Source organism: Pogona vitticeps, chromosome 1 (assembly GCF_051106095.1).
Source record: "Pogona vitticeps strain Pit_001003342236 chromosome 1, PviZW2.1, whole genome shotgun sequence".
In the NCBI taxonomy this organism is placed as follows: domain Eukaryota; kingdom Metazoa; phylum Chordata; class Lepidosauria; order Squamata; family Agamidae; genus Pogona; species Pogona vitticeps.
The window spans coordinates 41,516,492-41,539,774 of NC_135783.1; the positions used below are offsets into that span (position 1 = coordinate 41,516,492).

Consider the following 23,283-nt stretch of genomic DNA (forward strand, 5'->3'; position numbering starts at 1 on the left):
CCAATACAAGAAATCCAGAGGAAAAGCAATCCAATTTATTGAGAAACCACCATGGAGAAGAGTGCACAGTCCTTTGAGATCCATTCCACTTCTGAACAGCAATCAAGTGTCAGCAATGACAGAGTCACCTCATATGTAGGTAGTGGTCATTTGAGGACGCTGTAATAATTTATGGAACATTGTTACTTTGGTGGCTAACAACTAATTAAGCAGCATAGAAGTTTTATGGCATTTTAGTCCTTTTTTTTAAAAAAAGCTCACACTTCTGCTGAAGTATTTGCAGCATATTGTGAGCTCTAACAATAACCAGACATCAAATGACCTGTCCTGTGCACAACCAGTGTGATGTAGTGGATAGAGTGTTGGGCTAGTATTCAAGACATCCAGATTCAAATCTCCGCTCAACCATGGAAGCTCATGGGCTTACGGTAATAGTAAACCACTCCTGAAATGCCTCAATGCTTTATTTATTTATTTTATATACCGCCCACACTACCCAAAGGTCTCTGGGCAGCTTGCAACATTTAAAATACAATTAAAAATTATAAAAAATTAAAATACAATCAATATATATATAAAATTGCTATCAGACCCACAGCTAATATTACTTCAATTAAAATCCTTCTGGAACAGGATGGTTTTGACCTGGTGCCGAAATGTCATCAGTGTCGGCGCCAGACGAATCTCCCTCGGGGAAAGCATTCCATAGTCTGGGGGCAGCTGCTGAAAAGGCCGTTTGTCTGCAAGCCGTCCCTCTTACCTCCTTAAGGGACGGCTCGGCTCTTTCAAAAGGGCCCCCTGGCTAGATCTTAAATGCTTTGAATACCCTATTAGGATTGCTACAAGTCAAAAACACCTTGATGGTACCTAGCAACAACAACACATCTGTTTCTCCTCAAAGCACAATATGAGTAGATAACGCCACAAGAAAGGGAAATCCAACTTGGTGGCATAACATTTGGGTCAGTGAACCAATTATCCCATCTCAAAGGCCTGGTTGTGCTGATCAAGACTCATGCATTGAATTTGTTTATGTCCTGCCCAACAAGCCTGATGTTTATATAGCTGTGCAGTGGCTCATCCACAGTGGCAACAACTGCCATCACTTCATGGGGCCTTGTGCTGGAAAATCCAGTTGCTTTGCTCTGACATCCAGGTAGCCCATAATTAGGTTCATATGTAGAGAGAATGAGTCATTCATAAAAGGAGTCCAAGGTGCCTTTACAGCCAGACACGCCAAGGCCCAGCATATAATTAGAGAATCCACCACCATGTGGAAATTGCTGCGTTAAGCCATCTGACCCCATTAGCATGAAGAAGTAATTTATTCTCATATGCCCAAGGTACTATTCCTGCTCTGTACTAAGAAGACTCCTATTCACTGAGAACTAACTCATCTTCTTGCAGGAACTAGAAAAAGCTGTTCTGGATCCTTGGTTCACTGGCAGGTCAACCAGAACTACAGTGGTGCCTCGCATAGTGATGATAACTGGTGCAGCAAAAATCGCTGCAAAGTGATTTCGTCGCTATGCGATATTAAAAAGCCCATAGGAATGCATTGAAACCCCTTCAATGCATTCCTATGGGCTTCAGACTCACCTTGAGGCGAAAATCCTCCATATGGTGTCCATTTTCACTGCCCGGTAAGCGAGGAATCCATCCCAGAAAACAGCAGGTGGCCATTTTTTTTACCCGGTGGCCATTTTGGAACCGCCGATCAGCTGTTAAAAAATCATCGCTTTGCGATGATCAGTAAGCAAAACATAGGGAACATCGCAAAGCAATCACAAAAAGTTAATCGCTATGCGATTTCATCGTTAAATGGGGTGCCCATTAAGCGAGGCACCACTGTATAACCTGTGGACAGAGGCATTAGAAGAGAAGATGATCAAAGGACTGGAAACCAACATTTTAAAAGAAAGACTGTAAGAACTAGGCATGTTTAACCTCGAGAAAAGAAGATTGAGGGAGTATGACAGTACTTTTTAAATATCTGAAATATAGTCATACAGACAAAGGGCAGGATCTGTTCTTGATGGTACCAGAGTGCAGGACTCATAATAAGGGTCTCAAGTTACAGGAAGCCAGAAAATCAGGAAAAACCTGGTAACTGTGACAAGGGAATCAGTCACCTCAGGAGGTGATGAGCACTCCAATGCCGGAGGCAGTCAGGAGAAAATTAGCCAAACATCCGTCAGATATACTTTGATTTGGATTCCTTCAATGAGCAGGGGGTTGGACTTCCTTATAGGCCCCTTCCAAATTAATTATCCTATGATTTTATAAAATATCTGGAGTTCCTTTGAGCCTGATGATTGAGCCAGTCATTCTTCCAGCCTGACTGATCTCACAGAGCTGTTGCCAATGTGAAGAGCACCTAAAGTGGGGTGGTGGTGCTCATTTTCTTGCTCATGCCTGGAAGCAAAGAATCTGGTGAGGTTTGAATATTTCTTGCCAAGGTGTCTCACTAAAACAGGTTGAATTGCTAAGGATGGAAAATTCAGTGTATTCTTCACAACCCTCTTCAACCCCATTCATTGCCCATGAAACTTAACGAGCTGCTCACTCCTGGTCTATACATCCAGGGTGATAATCCCCATGCCAACTACTGCTACCCTGGAACTATCATGACCAGCACAGAGGGAAAAACTACTGCTGCACCAGCACCTAGCTACACAAACACCCCTCATTGTTTTTAACTAGAATAAAACAGAAGCTCTGGTTGTAGACATCTTCATGGGATCTCTTTTGCTAGCACCACAGTCTCTCCAGACACAGAAAACCTTCATGTGTTTTTCTTTTCAAAGCAATCATTAACAATCTTTTAGCTGCAGGGGACAGCAGGTTAAAAGAAACAATATGTCAAATTGAAATCAGCTTTTATTTATTTATTTATTTATTTATTTATTTATTTATTTATTTATTTATTTATTTATTTATTTATTTATTTATTTATTTATTTATTTATTTATTTATTTATTTATTTATTTATTTATTTATTTGATTTATTTGATTTATATCAAATCATCCTGAATGAAAAATGGAAGTCTGACAAAAGTATCCTGGTTCACTGGCAGACTTAACTAGTTGACTGAAAGATTTGCTCCACCGCAAGCCAAGGACATTTCCAGCATTTCATTGGCACAACGTTGCAATCTTTGCAGGTGGAAGGGAAACATCATGGCTTCAATACACTTTGATGAAAACATCAACTGAAAGATCAATTTTCACGGCAGGTGGTTTGCAAAGGACGTTTATTCAACAAGAATATATTAATTCTTCAGCCAGTTCTGGAAACATGTACGCTCTAGAGAACTGCAGGAATAATGTTAGACTTTTTATTGTCTGTTTATTCTGAAGGCACTTGCAATTAAGCAATTGCTTGCTTTTCAGCCATTTAATATTGACTATTCTTTATTGATTCATGAAAAGCCTCATTTTTCTTTCTTTTTAAACTGCATTGGGAACTCAGATGATGGTTTGGATTGTGGTCAGGGCAGACCAGCAGGGCATCTGCTAAATGTTCTATGTCTGCTTTCTTTGCTCCTTTCACTTCCCTTCAGGCATTATTTTCAGGAATTGATCTTGGTTCTCTCCTCTTGTCCATCACTCCTTGGCAATTACTGTATTTTCTGTGCACATCAAACGGCTGTTTGGCAGTCAAAGAGAGTGGCATGTTGGAGCACAGGTGGATGGTGAGGCCCCATGAGTCCCAAAGCTTGGAAACAAAGGGTACACCTAGATATGATGCCAGGTGTTTTTCTTAAAACTGCACTATTTTAGTTCAGCGTGGGATTATTTGTGCCTCCCTTCCACCAGGGAAAAGGGGCTTAAAACAGGCAAGGTTGGGGAGCAGAAGCAAAGATAGTACATGCCAATTTACACAATCAGGAATGTGACTGGCAACTTGTTCATTAGCAGCAATTCACTGCTGAGAGTCATGCAATTGCACTTACACCAAATACTTAGGATTCTGGCCCTTGTTTGGGTGACAGTAATGAATTTATATGCGTCTGCTCTGTAAAATGTTCAGAAACTTTAGGTGATCCAAAATGCTGCTGAAGAGTTAACATAGAGTACAAAATCCCCCTATTATGAAAGCTTCACTGAGCTGCTTCTTGGTGTATTCAAAATACTGGTTATGACCTATAAAGCCTTACAAATCCTGTACAACCTGGCACCAGCAGAACAGAACACTTGTATTCTCCCGTAAGAGCCACCTTGGGCTTTGAGATTGACAGAGGAAGGCTTTGTCTTGGTACCAGCATCTTCTGAGGCACAGAAAGACGGCTTTCTCAGTGTCTGCTTCTACAGGAAATCCTATGAAGGGAAGCTGGGATGTGTCCTTCCCTGTTATGTTTCTACCAGCATATAAAGAGAGACATACCATTAGCAAATGATCTTGTTTACTGTATATGACGCTTTTAACTAGATAGGTTCTGTATTTTCATTCATCAGTTGATTTTAAAAGTATGTTTTAAATTATTTATGCTGCTACTCATTTTGTTTTAACTGTATTTGTTCTAGCTAACTGTGAGCCGTATTGAGTTATATTCTTAGGAAAAAGTCAGGATATCAATTATAAATAGAATACCAATGTTTAATGCTGAGGTGCACCAAGAGACCCTGTGTCCACTTCCCTTCCAGCCTTTACAAAATTGCTTAAGACCAATCTCTCCCCTCTGCATTAACTTGGATCATGGCTCATCCGTTGACGTGTATATTGGGGATTGTTTTGGGGATATGGTTGAATTTGGATTGTTTGAGATTTGATTGAGGTGGGATGGATCAGGGTTTAATATCAGTTTGGAATGGTTATGCACATGATTGTTAACCATCCAAAGTAGTCTCTGCACTAAGTTTGGTGGAATACAAATTCCTGAAATTAATTAATTAATTAATTTGAGAGTAACTCCCTTATGTATTAGATAACCACAGGCCTTTTCATTAATACACCCATAGCTTTATTCCTTAAATTGCAGCAGAACTAAAGTGTCTTTTCAACATGCTATTTGTAACTCTAGACATTTTAATCCCTGCTGGAAAGTACCCTGAGCTACTTACAAAATATGGGAAGTTACCCCACCACTAGTCAGAGACAAGTGGCTTGTCTAAATGTATCACAGGAAGGTAAAAATAGATGGCTTGGATGGTCAATGGTTCCTGTATTAGAAAGAATGATACATCCACTTAGGTTGTCTCACAAAATCTTATAAACTGCAAGTTTTAGGTCAAATTGCTTTACATACTATATACAGTGGTGCCTCACTTAGCGACGTTAATCCGTTCCAGGAAAAATTTTGCTAAGCGATTTAATTGCTAAGCGATTTTTAAAAGCCCACAGAAATGCATTAAAACATGTTTAATGCATTCCTATGGGCTTCAAAACTAACCTTATGCGAAGATCCTCCATAGGGGCAGCCATTTTCGGTGCCTCTAAAGCGAGGACACACAGTGGGAGGCCATTTTTAAACTGCCGATCAGCTGTTTAAAAAGGGTCGCTTTGCCATGATCGCTTCCCCGCGATCATCACAAAGCGATTTTCCCCATAGGGACCATCGCTAAGCGATCGCTCTTGCAATGGCCAAAACCCCATCGCTAAGCGATTTCGTCGCTATACAGAGCAATCGCTAAGCGAGGCACCACTGTATTAATAAAAGAACCATTGCAGCCCTTGAAGTTGAAGATCTGTTTCAACAGAAGTATTTTATGTTTCTCATCAGAGTTGCAAACTCAGGGGGAAATAGCATCACAACCTTGTAACTTGCACAGCTGCTTGCTAGATGCTACTGGTGTAATGACAGACATTTCTGGGCCACGTACTATATGCAAACCAGGTATCGGCACAGAATTGGAAGGCAGCTAACAGTAAGTGCACAAACGTGAAATTTGTAACAGAGGGGGCTTCCACTTGGAGATGCCAGAAATACTGTGGCCATCAAACCTACTGTCACAATTTGGTTTTATTTTTTGAATTTCATATGGACACTAATTCTGAGTACAGAAAATTGTAAAATTGTAACATGGCAGTGCTTTGTCTAACAGAACAACTGTTTTTAAGTGTATTTTTAATAAACTGAAAAATTATAATTCCAGCAGGCAAAATTTCATAGCAAAATCCAAAATATTCACATAGAAAAAGACTCGTAGAAATAAGGCATCAGAGATGGGGAAAATCACATCTATCTGCTACATTTTTAATTTTAATCAAGCAGGTAAATAAAGACCATAATTGTATAGAAACAATGAGCAAAAGAAAAGAGATATTAGGCCAGGTGAAGTCCATGATGTATGTACAGAGTGAATTCAGAGTGTAGTGACCGAACTCTCTAAATGCAAAAACACACTCCAGAGTCCCTGACCCCAATAAAAAACAAACATAAAAAACACAACCAAACAAAAAACACCAATAGAAACTGAAGTCCAGGATATCATATTGTGGTCTGTAATCAGGCATGTGAATCTAGGAATCCACATGGTATCCTCTTCAGATAAGGTCATTCCATCTTTATAGTTTTCCATTGGCAAATGCTGCTTCCTGGAACTGAGGGACAAATGTTTTGAAATATGCCCTAGTAAAGGAATATAAAAAGGTTGTCATCAGTAAAGATAAAACTGTAAACATGATTCATACAAATGGGCGAAATCTTGTAAAACATACAAGCCTTAGGACAGGTTAACAGCCATTCCTCATTGGAACTCCATCTGTGTTACACTGGTGCCTGTCCTGATCAAACCTACCAGTCTGATGTCTTACTCCCAAAAATGATGGTGACAACAGAAGACTGTATTTGAGTTAATTAAAAATACAGGTAAACCAGAGAATACAGTGGATATAAAAAGTTTACACACCCTATTAAAATGTCAAGTGTCTGTGATGTAAAAAAATGAGACAAAGATAAATCATTTCAGAACTTTTTCCACCTTTAATGAGACCTATAAACTGTACAACTCAGTTGAACAAAAAAACTGAAATCTTTTAGGTGGAGGGAAGTAAAAAGAAAAAACTGAAATAATATGGTTGCATCTATGTGCACACCCTTAAACTAATACTTTGTGAAAGCACCTTTTGATTTTATTATAGCACTCAGCCTTTTTGGCTATGAGTTACCACCTCTGCATTGGATGCCGTCTGGATGCTGAAGCACTGCCTGGTTGCAGTACAGGGATGGACCAGGGCTAACAGGCTCAAACAGAACCTGGACAAAACAGAGATTTTCCTCCTGAGGACCTTTGATAGGTTAGGGGGGATGGTCCCTAGACTGGATGGTACTCCCCTCCAGTTTAGAAACCAAGTGCATTCTCTCTTGGGAGTCCCACATTGCAGCCATGTCCAGATCAGCCTTCAACCAGCTTAGGGTAATTGCCCAAGTTTGCCCCTACCTAGATGAAGACTCCCTCAGGACTTTGGTGCAGGCCCTGGTCCTCTCCCAGACTGACTACTGCAATGCCCTCTACGTGGGACTTCCCTTGAACCTGATCCGGAGACTTCAGCAGGTCCAGAATGCAGCAGCCAGACTGGTGGTTGGTGCAAATAAATCTGGGCACATCACTCCAGTTCTGGCTCTCCTCCACTGGTTGCCCATGGCCTCCTGGATCAGGTTCAAGGCTTTGGCACACAGAGATGTCAAAGTATCCTCTGCAAGTGCTTCCTTCTTTACCCCCTTGCCCAGGTTTTAAGAAATTAACTCATTTACCGTAAGCAGACCAATATTCGGCAGAGATCAGGACAGTGACATGCTAACCAATGGCTATCATTTGCTTCAATATTAGGAAGTAGGAGGTCTCTTAGATCATCAATTCTAACCATGCTTCTGGGGTTAAGTGGAATCATCCATGTTCTGATAGGCCACCAAAATGTTGTATGTACAGACAAAAAAAATTACAGCTAATTGTGAAGCCTAATATGTACCTGGATTAGAGCTGCCAGATAGAAGTGATCTGAAGGGGATTAGTGAAAATAAGGGGATTGAGGAAAATGTTGGATTTAAAAAACAACTGCCTAATTGGAACATATTGGGCCCACTCTGGAACTGAAGGTTGTAGTAGCTGAACACATTTTGGACTCAGGCCCAGCATCATCTCTACTCCTAAAATGGGTAGGCATATTATGTTTATCCATTAGGTAAATTCAAATAATTTCAATATGAGTTCCATAGTGCTTTGGCATTAAAGTACTTTCTCTTGTAATTATGTACCAACAGTAAATGAAATCCATAACAACTTTCAGCAATGTCAAATTAAAAATAAAGGAAAGGTCTATATCTGAAGAGAAACTAGCTTCCCCTTCTTTGGCTACTACTTTCTATTTTTCCACAGGACAGCTGATTTACAGCCAAGGTTTTTTCTCCCCACTCATATCTTATTTGAACAAAGTTCTGCAGAGAAAAGTAGCTGCAAATTATGGTGGATTTTTCTTTTTCATTTCATTCCATTTCTTTCTTTGCTCTATTACTTGCAATGACTAGTATGATCAAGCATGCCAAAAATTCCAGGCATTTCTTAATGCAAAATTCTATGCCAAGCATCCCTACAGTGAGTAAAGAAAAAAACAGCACTGAATGTCACAATCTGGATTTAGCAGCTTCTGAACTCTTAATTACTCATCTTAATGGTGGAGGCTGATAAACTTGAGTAATCATAGAAGCACACAATTGGAATACTTCAAAAACTATGTAGTTTGCTTTCTAGCAGTTCAAGACTTTCATAGACCCTAACTACAGATTAGGAATGCTAATGATTTTAACACAGAAATATTTAATTTTATTTTGGAAAAGTGGACTTTGTTATCATTCTGCTGAAGAGACAAATAATGCTAGGAAACCTTTCCCACTATTCTATAGTTTCAACAATTTACCAGCAAAATACTCAGATACATATGCACACCTATGTACCCATTACTTGTAGCTAAACACAATTTCTTTGATTTTCTCTTGCTTGCCCAAGACTATGAGCCTCAAGACTTATAACAGCTAACTAGCTCATTTGTACTGTATCTTTCTAAAGAAATTGTGAGCATGCCTAGGTTTATGAGGATCTATCTAAGGCAGGAGTGGGAATGTGAGGTTCTAAGACCTAAATTGGCCCTTGTGGAGTTCCCCCATGTCCACAGCTCCTTCCCCATTATATCATCTTTTGACATATTTCCAACTTTTATACTGTACAGATTTCCCATTTTCAAAAGCTGAAAATGCATCCTCCTAAAGCTTAGTTACCAGGAGCATGAGCTGTAACCTAAATCATGTTGGCACTGTTAGCCACGTTCTGTTGGTTGTAGCCCTGCCCAGTGCAACCCCCACCCCTCAGAACTTCTACAGTATAAGGCTGTAATCAATCCTCGGGCTGGAGAAGTTCCTACTACTCCTGCACTTTCTTTGGACTGCACTCATAGGTTGCCACTTTTTGCTTCTTGATTATTTCATCTTTCAATTGGAAATACTGGGCAGAGGCAGTTATCTTTAGAGCCGTTTATACACACAACTCTGGAGGCTTGAGGTAAACACTGTACACAGCTCTGAGTGCTTGGAAATAAAGACAGAACATAAATGCAACACATGTATAAATAAGGAGTAAATAAACACTACTTTTGTACCTTTTGCATGACCTTTGGATGAAATGAAGCAAAATGATCACAAAAGTATATGGTAGCATTTCTCAGAATTATACAACTTTGCCTTTTCTACATATTTCTGTGGTTTTAGCATGGACATGCTATTCTTTTTCCTTCCTGTGAATTGTGTAAGATGTTTTCTTCTTTAATAAAAACATAAGTTCTAAAAACAAACAGAACGGGTTATCTTTGGAAGGGAATGCAAAAATATGGCTTGCCTTCTTGGTTACAGACTAAATTGTCTCAGGTGTGCAGGAAATAGGCTAGTTTCTGGGGAAAATACAGGAACTCTTTTAGGAGTCAAGTGGCTACATCCACTTCAGTTTCTCAACTGGTGCATATTTGTGAACTGTTAAAATTCCATATGCAACAGAGCACTCTTGGCAGAATGCTGGAGGGGATATAGACAGAATGGCTGACACATTTTCATGTAGATGGGTTGCTCCTAAGTTTTGTTCTTCTGGAGGCAAGTAATTGACATAATAGTGATGACTAGTTAAAAGATGAAATGCTGTAAGCAACTCCTACCTTTTTGTAGGGGATAATGAAACACAGTTTTCAGTATTTGATAAATATAAAGTTATTGATAGCTTGTTTGGAGACAACAAAGTTCTGGAAAACTTTGAAGGGTCTGACTATATGGGATTGGATGAAACGTGTGATCAATAGTCCTCTCTGAGGATTAAATTAAATGAAGTTTACAAATACAGAGTGTTCCTGTATAGCATATGCAAATTAACATGCAGATTACTTATTGTATGGTCCTCCAGTTGAACAGTCATGATTTTGGAAGGCTGTTCTTCAACATAACACAGGTTCGAACTTCCAAGATCCTGAGGAGAAAAATTGCTTCCAGATGAGCCGGAGGAAGATTTCTCCTTTATTGTGCTTATGACTGAAAGCTATTGGTACGGGTGACCAGTAGATAAAGAGGACAGAGTTCCTGTACTTTTAAATAGCTGCTTAGAATTATTATTATTATTATTATTATTATTATTATTATTATTATTATTATTATTATTATTATTATTATTATTATTATTATTATTAGGTGACATTTCCACTAGTGCAGCTTTTAATGCAAGCTAGGCCAATGAAATGTCCTCCTGAACACAATAATTAATAGTAAAAGAGCCGTGTCCTCTTTTTCACATGGTCACCCTCACTTTCTGTGGTGAAACAGGTCAGGCTTTTTATTGCGTATGATGTTATGTAATATGCTTTGCCTTGTGACAAGTCTGCTTATCATTTATGTGCACATCATTTATTTACTTTATCTGTTAAACTGTTCTTAAAAGTGATATGCAATTTCAGCTTAAGAAGTGCTGGTGCATCATTAATACAGCAAGAGAATGATCACCACTGCTGATAAGAAATAAGCTTGAATTTTTTGATTTTATAATATGGGAAGTGACAATATTTGCCAAAAGTTTCTTCTGGGGAAAATAAGGGGGAGAACACAATTATAAAATAACAAAATTGCTAATAATTTGAGGGTATGGGAAGGAGATGGCAGTTCACCTAGATACCATCTGGCAGACATGAAATATGGGTATCTTTTTGCAACTAAGAAAGAGTGTTGGATTGAAGAGGCTACTGCCCTGCAACAGATGGAAATAATTTTTGAATGCAAGGGCTTTCCATAATATACAAAAGACGGTTGTGAAAGAAACTAAGTTAATCTTGAGGAGCAATACACTCCTGAACAGAATACAAATGTTTCTGTACATACGGAATACAATAATATTCTAGTACTACAATACCCTACACTGCTCATGAATATGTTTTGACACTAAACATTATTTCTTAATGTATTGCACACGTTAACTAGATTTTCACTATTTCTCACAGGAATTCATTTTGTGAAGTCTCTGATAAACTGATGGTTGTTGTGGGTTTTTCGGGTTCTTTGGCCATGTTCTGAAGGTTGTTCTTCCTGACGTCTCGCCAGTCTCTGAGGCCAGCATCTTCAGAGGACTGGAGTAGGAACTCTGTCCATGCTCTGTTGCTGTTTGTTGGATAGTTGAGTATTTATAGCTGTTGGAACAGCTTTTGTCTTTTTTCAGGAGATGGGGTGATCAGCATGTTTTTCTTGTGATAAGGGGGGAGATTATCTGTCACTGTGATTGATGGGTGTCGTTAGCTGGTCTTTTTTTGTGCAATGATCCCTGGCCCTTGTGGCTGGGTAGAGTTTGTTGACCTTTTGCACGCTGTATTTTTCGGAATTGGGAGCCAGGCCGTGTTTAGTTTTAGGCCTTCTTCCTTTTGGTTGAGGTTTTGCTTATGTTTATGGATTTCAATGGCTTCCCTGTGCAGTCTAACATACAGATTGCTGGTGTTGTCCAGCACTTCAGTATTTTGAAATATAATTTCATGTCCAGCTTGTTTTAGGGCATGTTCAGCTACTACTGATTTTTCCGGCTGTTTTAATCTGCAGTGTCTCTCATGTTCTTTGATTCTGGTGTGAATGCTGCATTTTGTGGTTCCAATATATACCGTATTTTTCACTCCATAAGACATAGTTTTTCCCCAAAAAAGTGGGGGAGAAAGTATGCGTGTCTTATGGAGCAAATACTGTAAAAAAGGGTTCAGCCACCACCACCCAGAAGCCTCCCACCGCCATGCCGGGAGGCCTTTGAACTGGCACCAGAGGCTGCTCGCTGTGGCAGCCACATTGGACCTCACCACTCTGCCATCTGCACAGCTGACTTTCCAGGATCTGCCTCCTAGAGCCCATCTGGAAAACCAGCAGGACCAACAGGCCTATAGCAGCAAATGGCAGAGGGCAGTGAAAACAGCCAAGGACCAAAGCGGAAAGAGTGATTCTAAAAAGACCAGGAGAAACCACAAATGCAACCCCCCACTACCACAAATTAGGCAGTTTTTGGGGAAATCACAGGGATCAGCACATCCAAAGTGCAATGGATGAGCCTTACCTTGGGAAACCCACTTTTATGATAATGGTATTTCCCCTGCCAGGTATGAGTTGGAGTGGCCCCTGTACCTCCTGCCCCCTTCTGTGCCCTGTCCCCCAAAGGCATGGTGAACCTCCTGCTCAGAACAGGGCTGCACAGCCCCAGTCCCACCAGAGGCCAAGATATCTCCTCAGTGTTTTGGGGTGGCCCACGGGTCAGTTTTGCATATGACCATGACATCTAAGAACAGGAATTGGGCCTCTATTTCTTTTTCCATGGTGAACTGAATATTTGGGTGGATGGTGTTTAGATGGTTTAGAAATTCTTCCAGTTTTTCTTTGCCGTGGTTCCAAATTTCGAAGGTGTCATCTACGTATCGGAACCAGATTGTGGGTGTGAAGGGTGCCGAAGCGAGGGCCTGTTTTTCAAAATGTTCCATGTAGAAGTTGGCTATAACAGGGCTGAGGGGGCTTCCCATGGCCACTCCATCTGTCTGTTCGTAGAACTCGTTATCTCACTGAAAGTAGGTGGTCGTTAGACAGTGTTGGAAAAGGACCTTGATGTCCTCTGGAAAACCTGTTGGAGGAGTGTCAGCCCTCCATGAGTGTCAGTCCATGAGTTCCTACTCCAGTCCTCTGAAGATACCATCCACAGAGACTGGCAAAACATCACGAAGAACAACCCTCAGAACACGGCCAAAGAGCCCGAAAAACCCACAACAACCATCACATCCCAGCCGCGAAAGCCTTCGAGAATACATTGTCTTAATAATTGTTCTTTAAAATGCTTTGTAAGCATTTGGAGGCCCTTCATTGGGAAAAAGGTATAGTTTAAAATGTAACTAAAGCTTTCTGTTGGATCGATGCACCCTGTTGTTGTTGTTTAGTCATTAAGTCGTGTCCGACTCTTCGTGACCCCACGGACCAGAGCACGCCAGGCCCTCCTGTCTTCCACTGCCTCTCAGAATTGGGTCAAATCCATGTTGGTTGCTTCAATTAGACTGTCCAACCATCTTGTCCTCTGTCGTCCCCTTCTCCTCTTGCCCTCACACTTTCCCATCATCAGGGTCTTTTCCAGGGAGTCTTCTCTTCTCATAAGATGGCCAAAGTATTGGAGCCTCAGCTTTAGGATCTGTCCTTTCAGTGAGCACTCAGGGTTGATTTCCTACAAAATCTCTTTGCAGTCCAGGGGACTCTCAAGAGTCTCCTCCAGCACCACAATTCAAAAGCGGTCTTCAGCGGTCAGCTTTCTTTATGGTCCAGCTCTCACTTCCATATTTTGCTGCTGGAAAAACCATAGCTTTGACTATGCGGACCTTTGTCGGCAAGGTGATGTCTCTGCTTTTTAAGATGCTATTTAGGTTTGATGCACCCTACATTTCAACAAACCAGGGAGAGAAGGCAAGTATTACACCCCATATTGTGTCAGGGCAAACACTTTGAAAACAGCTTCCTTCACAGTGTGAACAAGGTTCTTGGGGAATATGATTTCTTGGATACTGATCCATTTGCTGAACCTTATATTATCTGGCTCGGAATGATTTAAAAACCATTTAACCTCTCAACACATATAAGAGACTTAAGCTAAGTACATGCGAATTGAGTAATCTGTGCAGCCCAGGGAACTGTTTGCAAACACATGCTGCAACATGTTTGCTGAAGCTAAGTGGTCAGTGCCTGTATGGAAGACTTCCTAAGAAATCCATATATAATGGCTTAAACTTTTGCAGGGAAAGGCGAGACACTGAATAAATAAGTAAATTTTTAATGACATTTCAAAATAGTGCGATAAGCATAGCGTCTAGACTGGATCTGAGTTTTAAAATAATATAATTGGATGTTTCCTGCTCTTTCATATAACCATAAACTGGAACAGACAGAAGGGCAACATATGGAATAGACATCAGAATGGAGGCCAGCTACTACTGGCCATGTACACTTATTAATTTACGCTTGATGGAAGACTTGATGTTCTCAACAATTCAGAACCCCAAGGAAATATTCCTAAATAATTCTAAGCCACATATTTGTTTTTGATTTTTTTGTAGAGATTTTTTCCCAGGAGAGCAGATTGACTCATATTAATAAAAAGAGTGCTTTGAAATTTCCATTTCCTCCATACCTGTGATGCACGTTTTTCAGTTCTGTTAACATTGTTATTTGGTTTACATTCCGTGTCATGGCAAGCACAAAACGAGACAAGAACAGGGTATGCTACCTACTGAATGCATGTACACAGAGTAGCGCCTGATATAGATAAAAGTAAACTAGAAAAACAAAAATAAAAATGATGGAATGTGATGGCAACCAGACAGTGTGACCCACCAAACTCACAAACTGCAGCTGTTTTAGACAATTACTTTTTTCCCATGGTGAGATTCCAGAAACAACACAATGGTTATCTCTGTGGAACTGAGAAAATTCAAACTGGTTTTGGGACTGCCAACTAACTCAAGACTGCCAAAAATGATTATGTACTAATAGAGCTCTCTAGAACAATGATTTAGTAGCTCTCCATAAAATTTAACACTGAAAACCACCATGACTGCATCTATTTTAGAAATCTGGCTGAGGCTGTTTCATTTTGCAAGGTACCATAGGACTGAAAGACGCAGGGGAGAGATCCTTTCCCCTTGCTACTCTTTTCAGGACTGTGCTGAACCTTTACCCCTATTCCAAAACAATTTGTAATTTTGATGTTTTACTCTTTAAATGATTTAATATTGGCAGGCTTTTGTGTATGTTACACTGTACTGGTTCTGTTTTAATATTTCTAATGTTACTATTATGCCATCAAGGACAGGTTTCTCTGAAGGGTGGATATAAATTCAACTCAACAATGGGATGTTAAAGTGGACACTATCCAGTGGCTCCTGTCAATGTGGAAAGGTCAGAGGATAAAAAAATTAGTATTTCTTTCCTGTATTGGGGAAGTGCAGCATCTTTATTTGAGAATTCCAATGATTTGAATGGTACTGATGTGCTCACCTGAGGATGGGACAAAAACAATTTGTAACTCCCTACCAGGAAAGGCTAGGCTGCCTCCCTCCTGTTTTTTCCAGTGGCAGGAAGGAAGGAAGGTAAGAAAGAAAGAAAGAAAGAAAGAAAGAAAGAAAGAAAGAAAGAAAGAAAGAAAGAAAGAAAGAAAGAAAGAAAGAAAGAAAGAAAGAAAAAGTGAGTGCTACCCATCACCTACCCATAACAGCGTTCCGTGTCTAAGTCGCACTGGCCATGTGACCACGGACGATTGTCTTCGGACAAAACGCTGGCTCTATGGCTTGGAAATGGGGATGAGCACCGCCCCCTAGAGTCGAACACAACTGGACAAAAATTGTCAAAGGGAACCTTTACCCATCACCTTTGACTTCTAGCAACACTGAGTCAGTAAGTGGCCCATGATGATCTTCCTAACTTCTACCTCACATAGTAGGATTGCTCTGCCCAATATTTAAAAGAAAGGCAAAAACAAACGTTCTTAAGTATAAAAGAAATTGATTGAAGAACTTCATTAACAGGTCTGGGTAGAATATAAGAGTCAGTTTGCCTGGACCGGCCTATGATGAGGAACGTGACATCTAGTTCAAAATCCATATGAGACACCAAATGAGGATCAAGTGGAATATTCAATTTTCACAGACTTTTGTTTAGTCGTTAAGTTGTGTCCAACTCTTTGTGACCCCATGGACCAGAGCATGCCAGGCCCTCCTGTCTTCCACTGCCTCCCAGAGTTGGGTCAAATTTATGTTGGTCGCTTCGATGACATTGTCCAACCATCTCGTCCTCTGTCGGGAGTCCCCTTCTCCTCTAGCCCTCATACGTTCCCAACATCAGGGTCTTTTCCAGGGAGTTTTCTCTTCTCATGAGATGGTCAAAGTATTGGAGCCTCAGCTTTAGGATCTGTCATTCCAGTGAGCACTCTGGCTATGGCTCAGAAGGGTCCAACAGGAAAATGGACATCAGAACTTAGATATAGTAACAGGTAGGTGGTGAGTTAAGTGCAGAGTCCATATGAGTTTGATACATTTTATGTAAAAATAATCACTTAGATGTACCAGTCAATGAGTAACTCTGTACATTTTATAGCAGAAAAAAATCCAGCCATAAAACTCTATGTCCGTAAGATTACAAGAGACAAAGGTCCACCAAGTGGCCAAGCATCAAAGTGGCACCCAAAATAAGGTAATTCCAGAGGGGCTTCCCATCACTTAATCAAATGTGGTGTCTTATGTTGTCAACTGTACAGTTGGCATGGATATCTGGATCCCTTGGCCAATGTTATGCCAACTTAACTCAGCTGTAATCAATATGGTGCTAGCCATTTATTTCCCAATAAAAATGAATGGAGTGCTATTTTCCTGAGGACTCTAGGTAATTGGACTTGCTGTGTGAGTATGACAACATGGAATCTTCAAAGGCCCACCTTTAGAAAAAGGCAGTAAGAACACTGGTATGACTTCTGAAATGTGTTTTAAAGGAAGAAGAGTCTTGGTATTTCTTGATTAGTTTCTTCTTTTGACTCAAAACAATAAAATGCAGAACCAAGCATCCAAATACTAATAATAGTTTGTTTTTACACTAAAATCATTGCTTACTCCTGAAGAATGAGAGAAAAACTGAAGTAGTAAAGGAAAAAGAGGTAAAATGCCTTTTCACAAATATTATTATGAACACATTATTGCACTTTTTTGTTTTCTTATTAAATCCATTCTGCTGTTCATCTCACTGGAAGTCATCCAACCCCATGGTGCCTAACAATTTTAATTTATGCACACATGCTAGGCACTGGCTTTCAATACAAAATGCTTTTTAGGTCATACCAAATGCCTCCTAACTCTAAATCATTTAGCTGGAGGGAGTTGGGGGAGAAAAATCAGAACCATTTCTTTCTTCACTATATACTAAATTTTAGAACTAACTCAGGGAAGACCGAAGCAGAAATCATAAGACTTGGTGGCTTTAACCTATTCATCACAGGCTATAATTATGATGTTGCCAATTCATAATAATGTCATGTTACATAAAGGATGTCAACAGCGTGGTCACAAAGTATATCCAAATTCTTGTAAATCCCTCTGACTATACACTTTTTGAAACTCAGACTGGTAATTCTAAAGGCTTTATAGTTCCCTGTTCTTGCTTCAACTTGTCTTGAGACAAAGAAAACTTGTTTTGAAAATGCTTGCCACCCACAGCAGTCTGTTCTTGGGCATTTGACGAGCAGAGGGCCAGCCCTTCCCTGACCACACGTAGTCTGGCTGGCTGTTTTTGAACAACTCCCAGTAATTAACCTTTAAAAGTGCAAAAGAGAGATAATATGATGCTCTCAAAGACAGGGCTGCCACCTTTCCAGATGCACTGACCTAGAGACTCATTCTAGGGGTGGGGATGGTTATAAAAAGACACAGGTGATTTCAAGACACTCTGTTATATAAGGACTAATAAAACTAAAGTGATCAAGGCAAAAAGGTTAAATGTAAACACACACACACATAGAAACCTTTCCTAAGGAGCAGCTGTAGCAATAGGGTAGCAGTCTTCACATCTGTTTGCAATGAGGAACAGAACACAGCACTCCTTCCTATGGAAAAGGTTTCAAAATGTCTTTGCCACTTGCAGTTCCAACACATCACTGCACTCATGGACATTCTGAGGCAATCTGAAAGCAACTCTAAAGTCTTTGGAGAAAAATCAGCAAACAAATGGAATCAAACTAAAACTGACTGCAGTTCTGTTGAGTAACTATGCTTATGAAACTTGACATTATGCAAACAGCAGTAGTGCATATTGCAACAAAGCAGAAGTGCTATTCACAACGTACTTCTGACCAATTGCTCGATCCTCATTGCCTGTGTGAGACACCCAGCACATTTAGGTCTAGACAAACAGGATTCCTGCCATTGTACGTAGCATCATTATTTGAAGTACAGTGCAAGTGTTTATTTTTTCCTTGAGTAAACGTAACTTCAAAAAGGATGTGGTTAATAAACGAATTTTGTTAAACAGCAATTAACTGTGCTGAGCGGAAAAATGCATATGATGCTCTCAAATGGTATGTTTTCAGGTCACTAAGAAACAAGATCACTGCATATTCTACTTATGTCCCCAATATCACCTCGTAGCATGTTAAGGCAGTGGACTCCAACCTTGGGCCTCCAGATGTTCTTGAACTACAACTCCCAGAAGCCTTCACCACCACCTCTGCTGGCCAAGATTTCTGGGAGTTGAAGTCCAAGAACATCTGGAGGCCAAAGGTTGGGGACCACTGTGTTAAGGGACAGCAGAAAGCTAGTGGTCCATAATGCCACACTGCTTCATCCAAAAAATTACTGGCTCAGATATCACCAAGTTTTTGCTCTGGAGCTTTTGCTCTGGAGCTCCCTTGCATCATCATATGCAAGGGAGAACATATAGATTTTGAAGGCTCCAGGCAATAAATATGTAGAGTTACCTCTTGGATGCATGTAAACATGCATACCAGAACATACTAAAAAAAGGACATGCTCATCTTCTTTCACAAAACAAGAAACACTGTAATCCATTCACACATTGCCATGATCATGATTCAGAGATGCCCAAATTCTGTTCTTTGCATTTCTCCTGTGCCATGCCTCTTTTCATGCACAGAATCAGAAGAGGACAACAATAGCCAAGACATTAACCATGCTTTAATGTTTAGCAGAAAAAGGGGACAGCTCCACACAATAGCATGTCCTTTGCTAGTACATTGACTTTGGCAAGTACAAGGTTGTCATGACTTTGCCATGAGTTGATTCTGGGCTTGTTTACGAACTCCCAGGCCATAGTTGGCATGCTGGCACACCAGAAACATGCATCTTCCATCTCTACTAAATGGAGGAAAACAGTACATTGAAAGTCTTATTATTTTCTTGCCACTTTCTAAGCTCAATCATCCAATGTTGATTCAGATAAACAATGTGAAGATAAATTGCAAACATTTATTGTTTCAAGTGTGGTTTAGTACATCAGGTCATATTTCATAACAGGATTATTGTAATGTGTTATTGTATTCTTAAGTATCCCTCTGATCTGGAACTCAAAGTCTTGTGTTTAACGTTCACCGAATAAGCAAGTTCATGACCATTCCTATGACACACATATATTCTTAACGATAAATGAAAACATTATTTGAAACTTAAATACAGTCTATCTATATAAGGTTAAATAAATGTTTTAGCATCTTTTTTATTTCTTACTACTCTTCTTTTTATTTCTTACTACTCTAATTAAAAATGCTTTTTTCAATACAAACCTGATAAAAATATGGTGCTGTGGGTGTGTTTGGGTGTTCCTTCAGGCCCTAATGTTTAAATTTTGTTATGTTATATTATGAAAAGATTCTATTGGTTGTGATTGTAGTTGAGTGGAATGTAAGGAGAGCATTTTTCACTGGTTCTCAAAAAACACTATTTTAAAAATAGACTGCACTTTGTAAAGGGTTATTTATTTAACATGCACTGCACTGAACAGATTATCTGTCATAAAACTACAGAGATAGTAGCATTCCTAAGCTCCAGACAAATAGAAAGCCGAACTGCTACTATCTCATTATGACATTTGCCCCTCGTGACCCCTGTTTGTCTCTCCAAAACAGAGAGCACACGAAGGCAAACCAAACACACCTTCACACACTGCCAACAGATGATCACTAAATCAATGTACTTTACTTAGGAAAGACAAAGGTCCATTCATCACTGTCTTTTGAATAAAACAGGTTTATTGATTACAGATGTTTCAATAATAATTCATAAGTATCTTCTTCGGGTTCTTCAAGCATCAATAACAATCTTCTATACAGTGGTGCCTCGCTTAGCGACATGAATCCGGTCCAGGAAAAACTTTGCTAAGCAATTTAATCGCTAAGCAATTTTAAAAAGCCCCTAGAAACGCATTAAAACGTGTTTAATGCATTCCTATGGGCTTAAAAACTTACCTTATGCAAAGATCCTCCATGGGGCGGCCATTTTCGGTGCCTCTAAAGCGAGGCAAAACAGCTGGCGGCCATTTTGGAACCACTGATCAGCTGTGCAAAAAGGGTCGCTTTGCCATGATTGCTTCCCCGCAATCATCACAAAGTGATTTTTCCCCATAGGGGCCATCGCTAAGCGATCGCTCTGGTGATGGCCAAAACCCCATTGCTAAGCGATTTCATCGCTCAATGGAGCGATCGCTAAGCGAGGCACCACTGTATTATCTTACAGGTTCCTATTCACTCCTCATACTAATTACAATCTTTTAATATCTCTAGTGGCCCCACCTCTCAATCACATCAGCATAAAACATGAATAATGCATGACTTATTTAACATAATAAGGGTGAACGCCACACTCTCTTTTTCTTTTCTTTTTTTCTGAGGACCTCACTAGACCATCCAATCAGTAGTAGCAATGGGCTGTGTGTATAAAAGGCAGGGACTGAATCAATGCGAGTTTATGACCCCCACTTACTGGGAATTCCTCGTTCATGGAGAATAATTGCAATCCCCAATCCCCATCACAAATGGGGTTCAATGGGTTACCTGCACTGGTCAGCGTAGGGTAGACACACGCTGACCCAGTTAGTGTAGCACGCGTGCAGCCCTGGACATCTAAGGGCATCACAGACCTGTTATTGCTCAGTCTCGGATGGCTGAATGCCACTTATCCCTCTAAGAAGTTGGACGCTGACCGCTCGGGGGTCGCGTAACTAGTTACCATATCAGAGTCTCGTTCGTTATTGAAATTAACCAGACAAATCAATCCACCAACTAAGAACGGCCATGGACAAAAAAACCTAGAGTGATTAAAACAAACAAACAAAACACACCACTATCTAGAGTTTTTTTTTTTTGTCCATAATTTTTGACTGTCATTTTCACTACAGGTGAGAGGAGGTCTTCCTCCTCTTTAGATTGTCATTTCTCAAATACTGAGGGTGATAGAACCACTGATGAAGGGGTGAAACTACCATGCTTCTCTTTATTATGTCTTTACATACTGTATTTGCCGGCATACAAGACAACTTTTTGGCCCTGAAAAACATGCCTCCAAGTGGGGGGGTCGTCTTGTACGCTGGGTGCATTTCTAGCAAACCCTCCCTCTCTTCCAGCGAAGTCACTTACCTGGTAGTAAGACCCAGTAGAGCCCCGCTCCTAGCCTGGGAACAGCCTGACTCTAGCGCCAAACAGCTGACTGTCGGAACAGCAGAGAGGCAGCAACCAATTTGAAATGCGACATGGCTGCTGCCTCTCCAAAATGGCTGCCGCCTCTTCAAAATGGCTGCCGCCTCTCTGCTGTTCCTTCTTCCAGCAAACCCTGGTTCTCTACGAAAAGGAACCAAAAGGGGCAAAAGGAACTCTCCCCATGATGCAGCCAAAGCAGAATCATACATGCGGAAGAGGGGGTAATCTTATACAGCAAGTATATAACAAACTCTACATTCTGAGTGGGAATGTTGGGGGGCCGTCTTAGACACCCAGTCGCCTTATACACCGGCAAATACGGTAATGCATAAAAGGTACTGGTTGAAAAGGGCTATCCACTTTCTCTCTCCTGGGCTTGTGCTTTCAGCTCCTACCAACACCTCAACACCACAAAGTAAGATTAATTCAGTTCTTCAATATTTCAGCACAACATAAAATTGTACAAAACCGCTTATCTAGTTTCACCTTAATGACTAGATAGGCGGGGTATAAATACAATAAATAAATAAATAAATAAAAATTAAGTACTTTCTCCTTGAAAGTTTTAACAAGAAAATATATTTTAGTTTTTAAAAATGAATTCTTGGCTTGAAATACAGAAGACTTTCACCTGTATTATCAGGATCTTCTGCAACTTAGACTTATTTCATATTTCCCTCAATATATTCAAATAAATTTGGTTTAGGTGCTGGTGCTCTTGAACACATCATATTAAGTTCATTTCTGCTTTCTGTTTTTAAAAGTTATTTTTGTACATTCCCTTGTGCCTTGACTTCTTTTTTCCTCATGACTTCAGCTTTACTGGTTTCAGCTCCTTATGAAGAAGAGTCTACTTTGTCACTGTTAACATTAACCTCAGTACTACTGAGGCACATGAAATGTAGTATTTGTTTAGTATGAAAAAAAATCTACTTTAATAAATTTTAACTCAAAGTACAAAACACCTTTAATCAGGAAGGGCTTTTCAACATACAGTGGTGCCTCGCTTAACGAGCGCACCGTATAACGACGAAATCGCATAGCGATCAGTTTTTTTGGATCGCTAATGCGATCGCTTACCAATGGGCCCTACGGCTGAAAATCGCTTTACGAAGATCGGTAAGCGTTTCGCTTACCGATCTTCGCAAAACGAAGCCCCGACGATCAGCTGTTCGGTAGACAAAATGGCCACCGGAAGCTCTGTAATGGCCGCGCGCAGCGTTTTCGCGCCCTCCCCTCGCTTAACGAGGGCGCGAAAATGGCTGCCGGCCATAGGAAACCTCGCTGAACGGTGAGTAAAGGAGACTTTTGGAATGCATTAAACGATGTTTAATGCGTTCCAATGGCTTTCCCTGTCCCGTTCAGCGATGTTTCGCTATAGCGAAGGTTAATCCGGAACGGATTAACCTCGCTATGTGAGGCACCACTGTATTATCTTGGATTTGTACCTCTTTCCTTCCAGGCCAAAAGAGGTTGCCAACACTATAGAGGTCAGACACACTCACACTGAAGTGGTTGCATCTCATGTCATTTTGCAAACACTAAAAGCTTCTGTTGCTTGCAGAACTCCTGTTTTCATCC

The 23,283-nt window shown here is 40.3% G+C and overlaps 1 protein-coding gene and 1 pseudogene across 7 annotated transcripts in view; both read right to left on the bottom strand.

Moving 5' to 3' along the window:
* Positions 1 to 6,176: 6,176 nt before the first annotated feature.
* The window catches only part of BABAM2 (BRISC and BRCA1 A complex member 2), a 226,112-nt gene continuing 209,005 nt past the window's right edge, over positions 6,177 to 23,283 (bottom strand). For all 7 annotated transcript variants that reach the window (XM_020793128.3, XM_020793131.3, XM_020793130.3 and 4 more), the window contains exon 12: positions 6,177 to 6,572. In XM_020793128.3, coding sequence (XP_020648787.1) covers positions 6,509 to 6,572 — 64 coding nt within the window. In that variant the 3' untranslated portion in view covers positions 6,177 to 6,508. The remainder of the gene's footprint in view (positions 6,573 to 23,283) is intronic.
* LOC140703321 (U1 spliceosomal RNA) lies at positions 12,446 to 12,597 on the bottom strand (annotated as a pseudogene).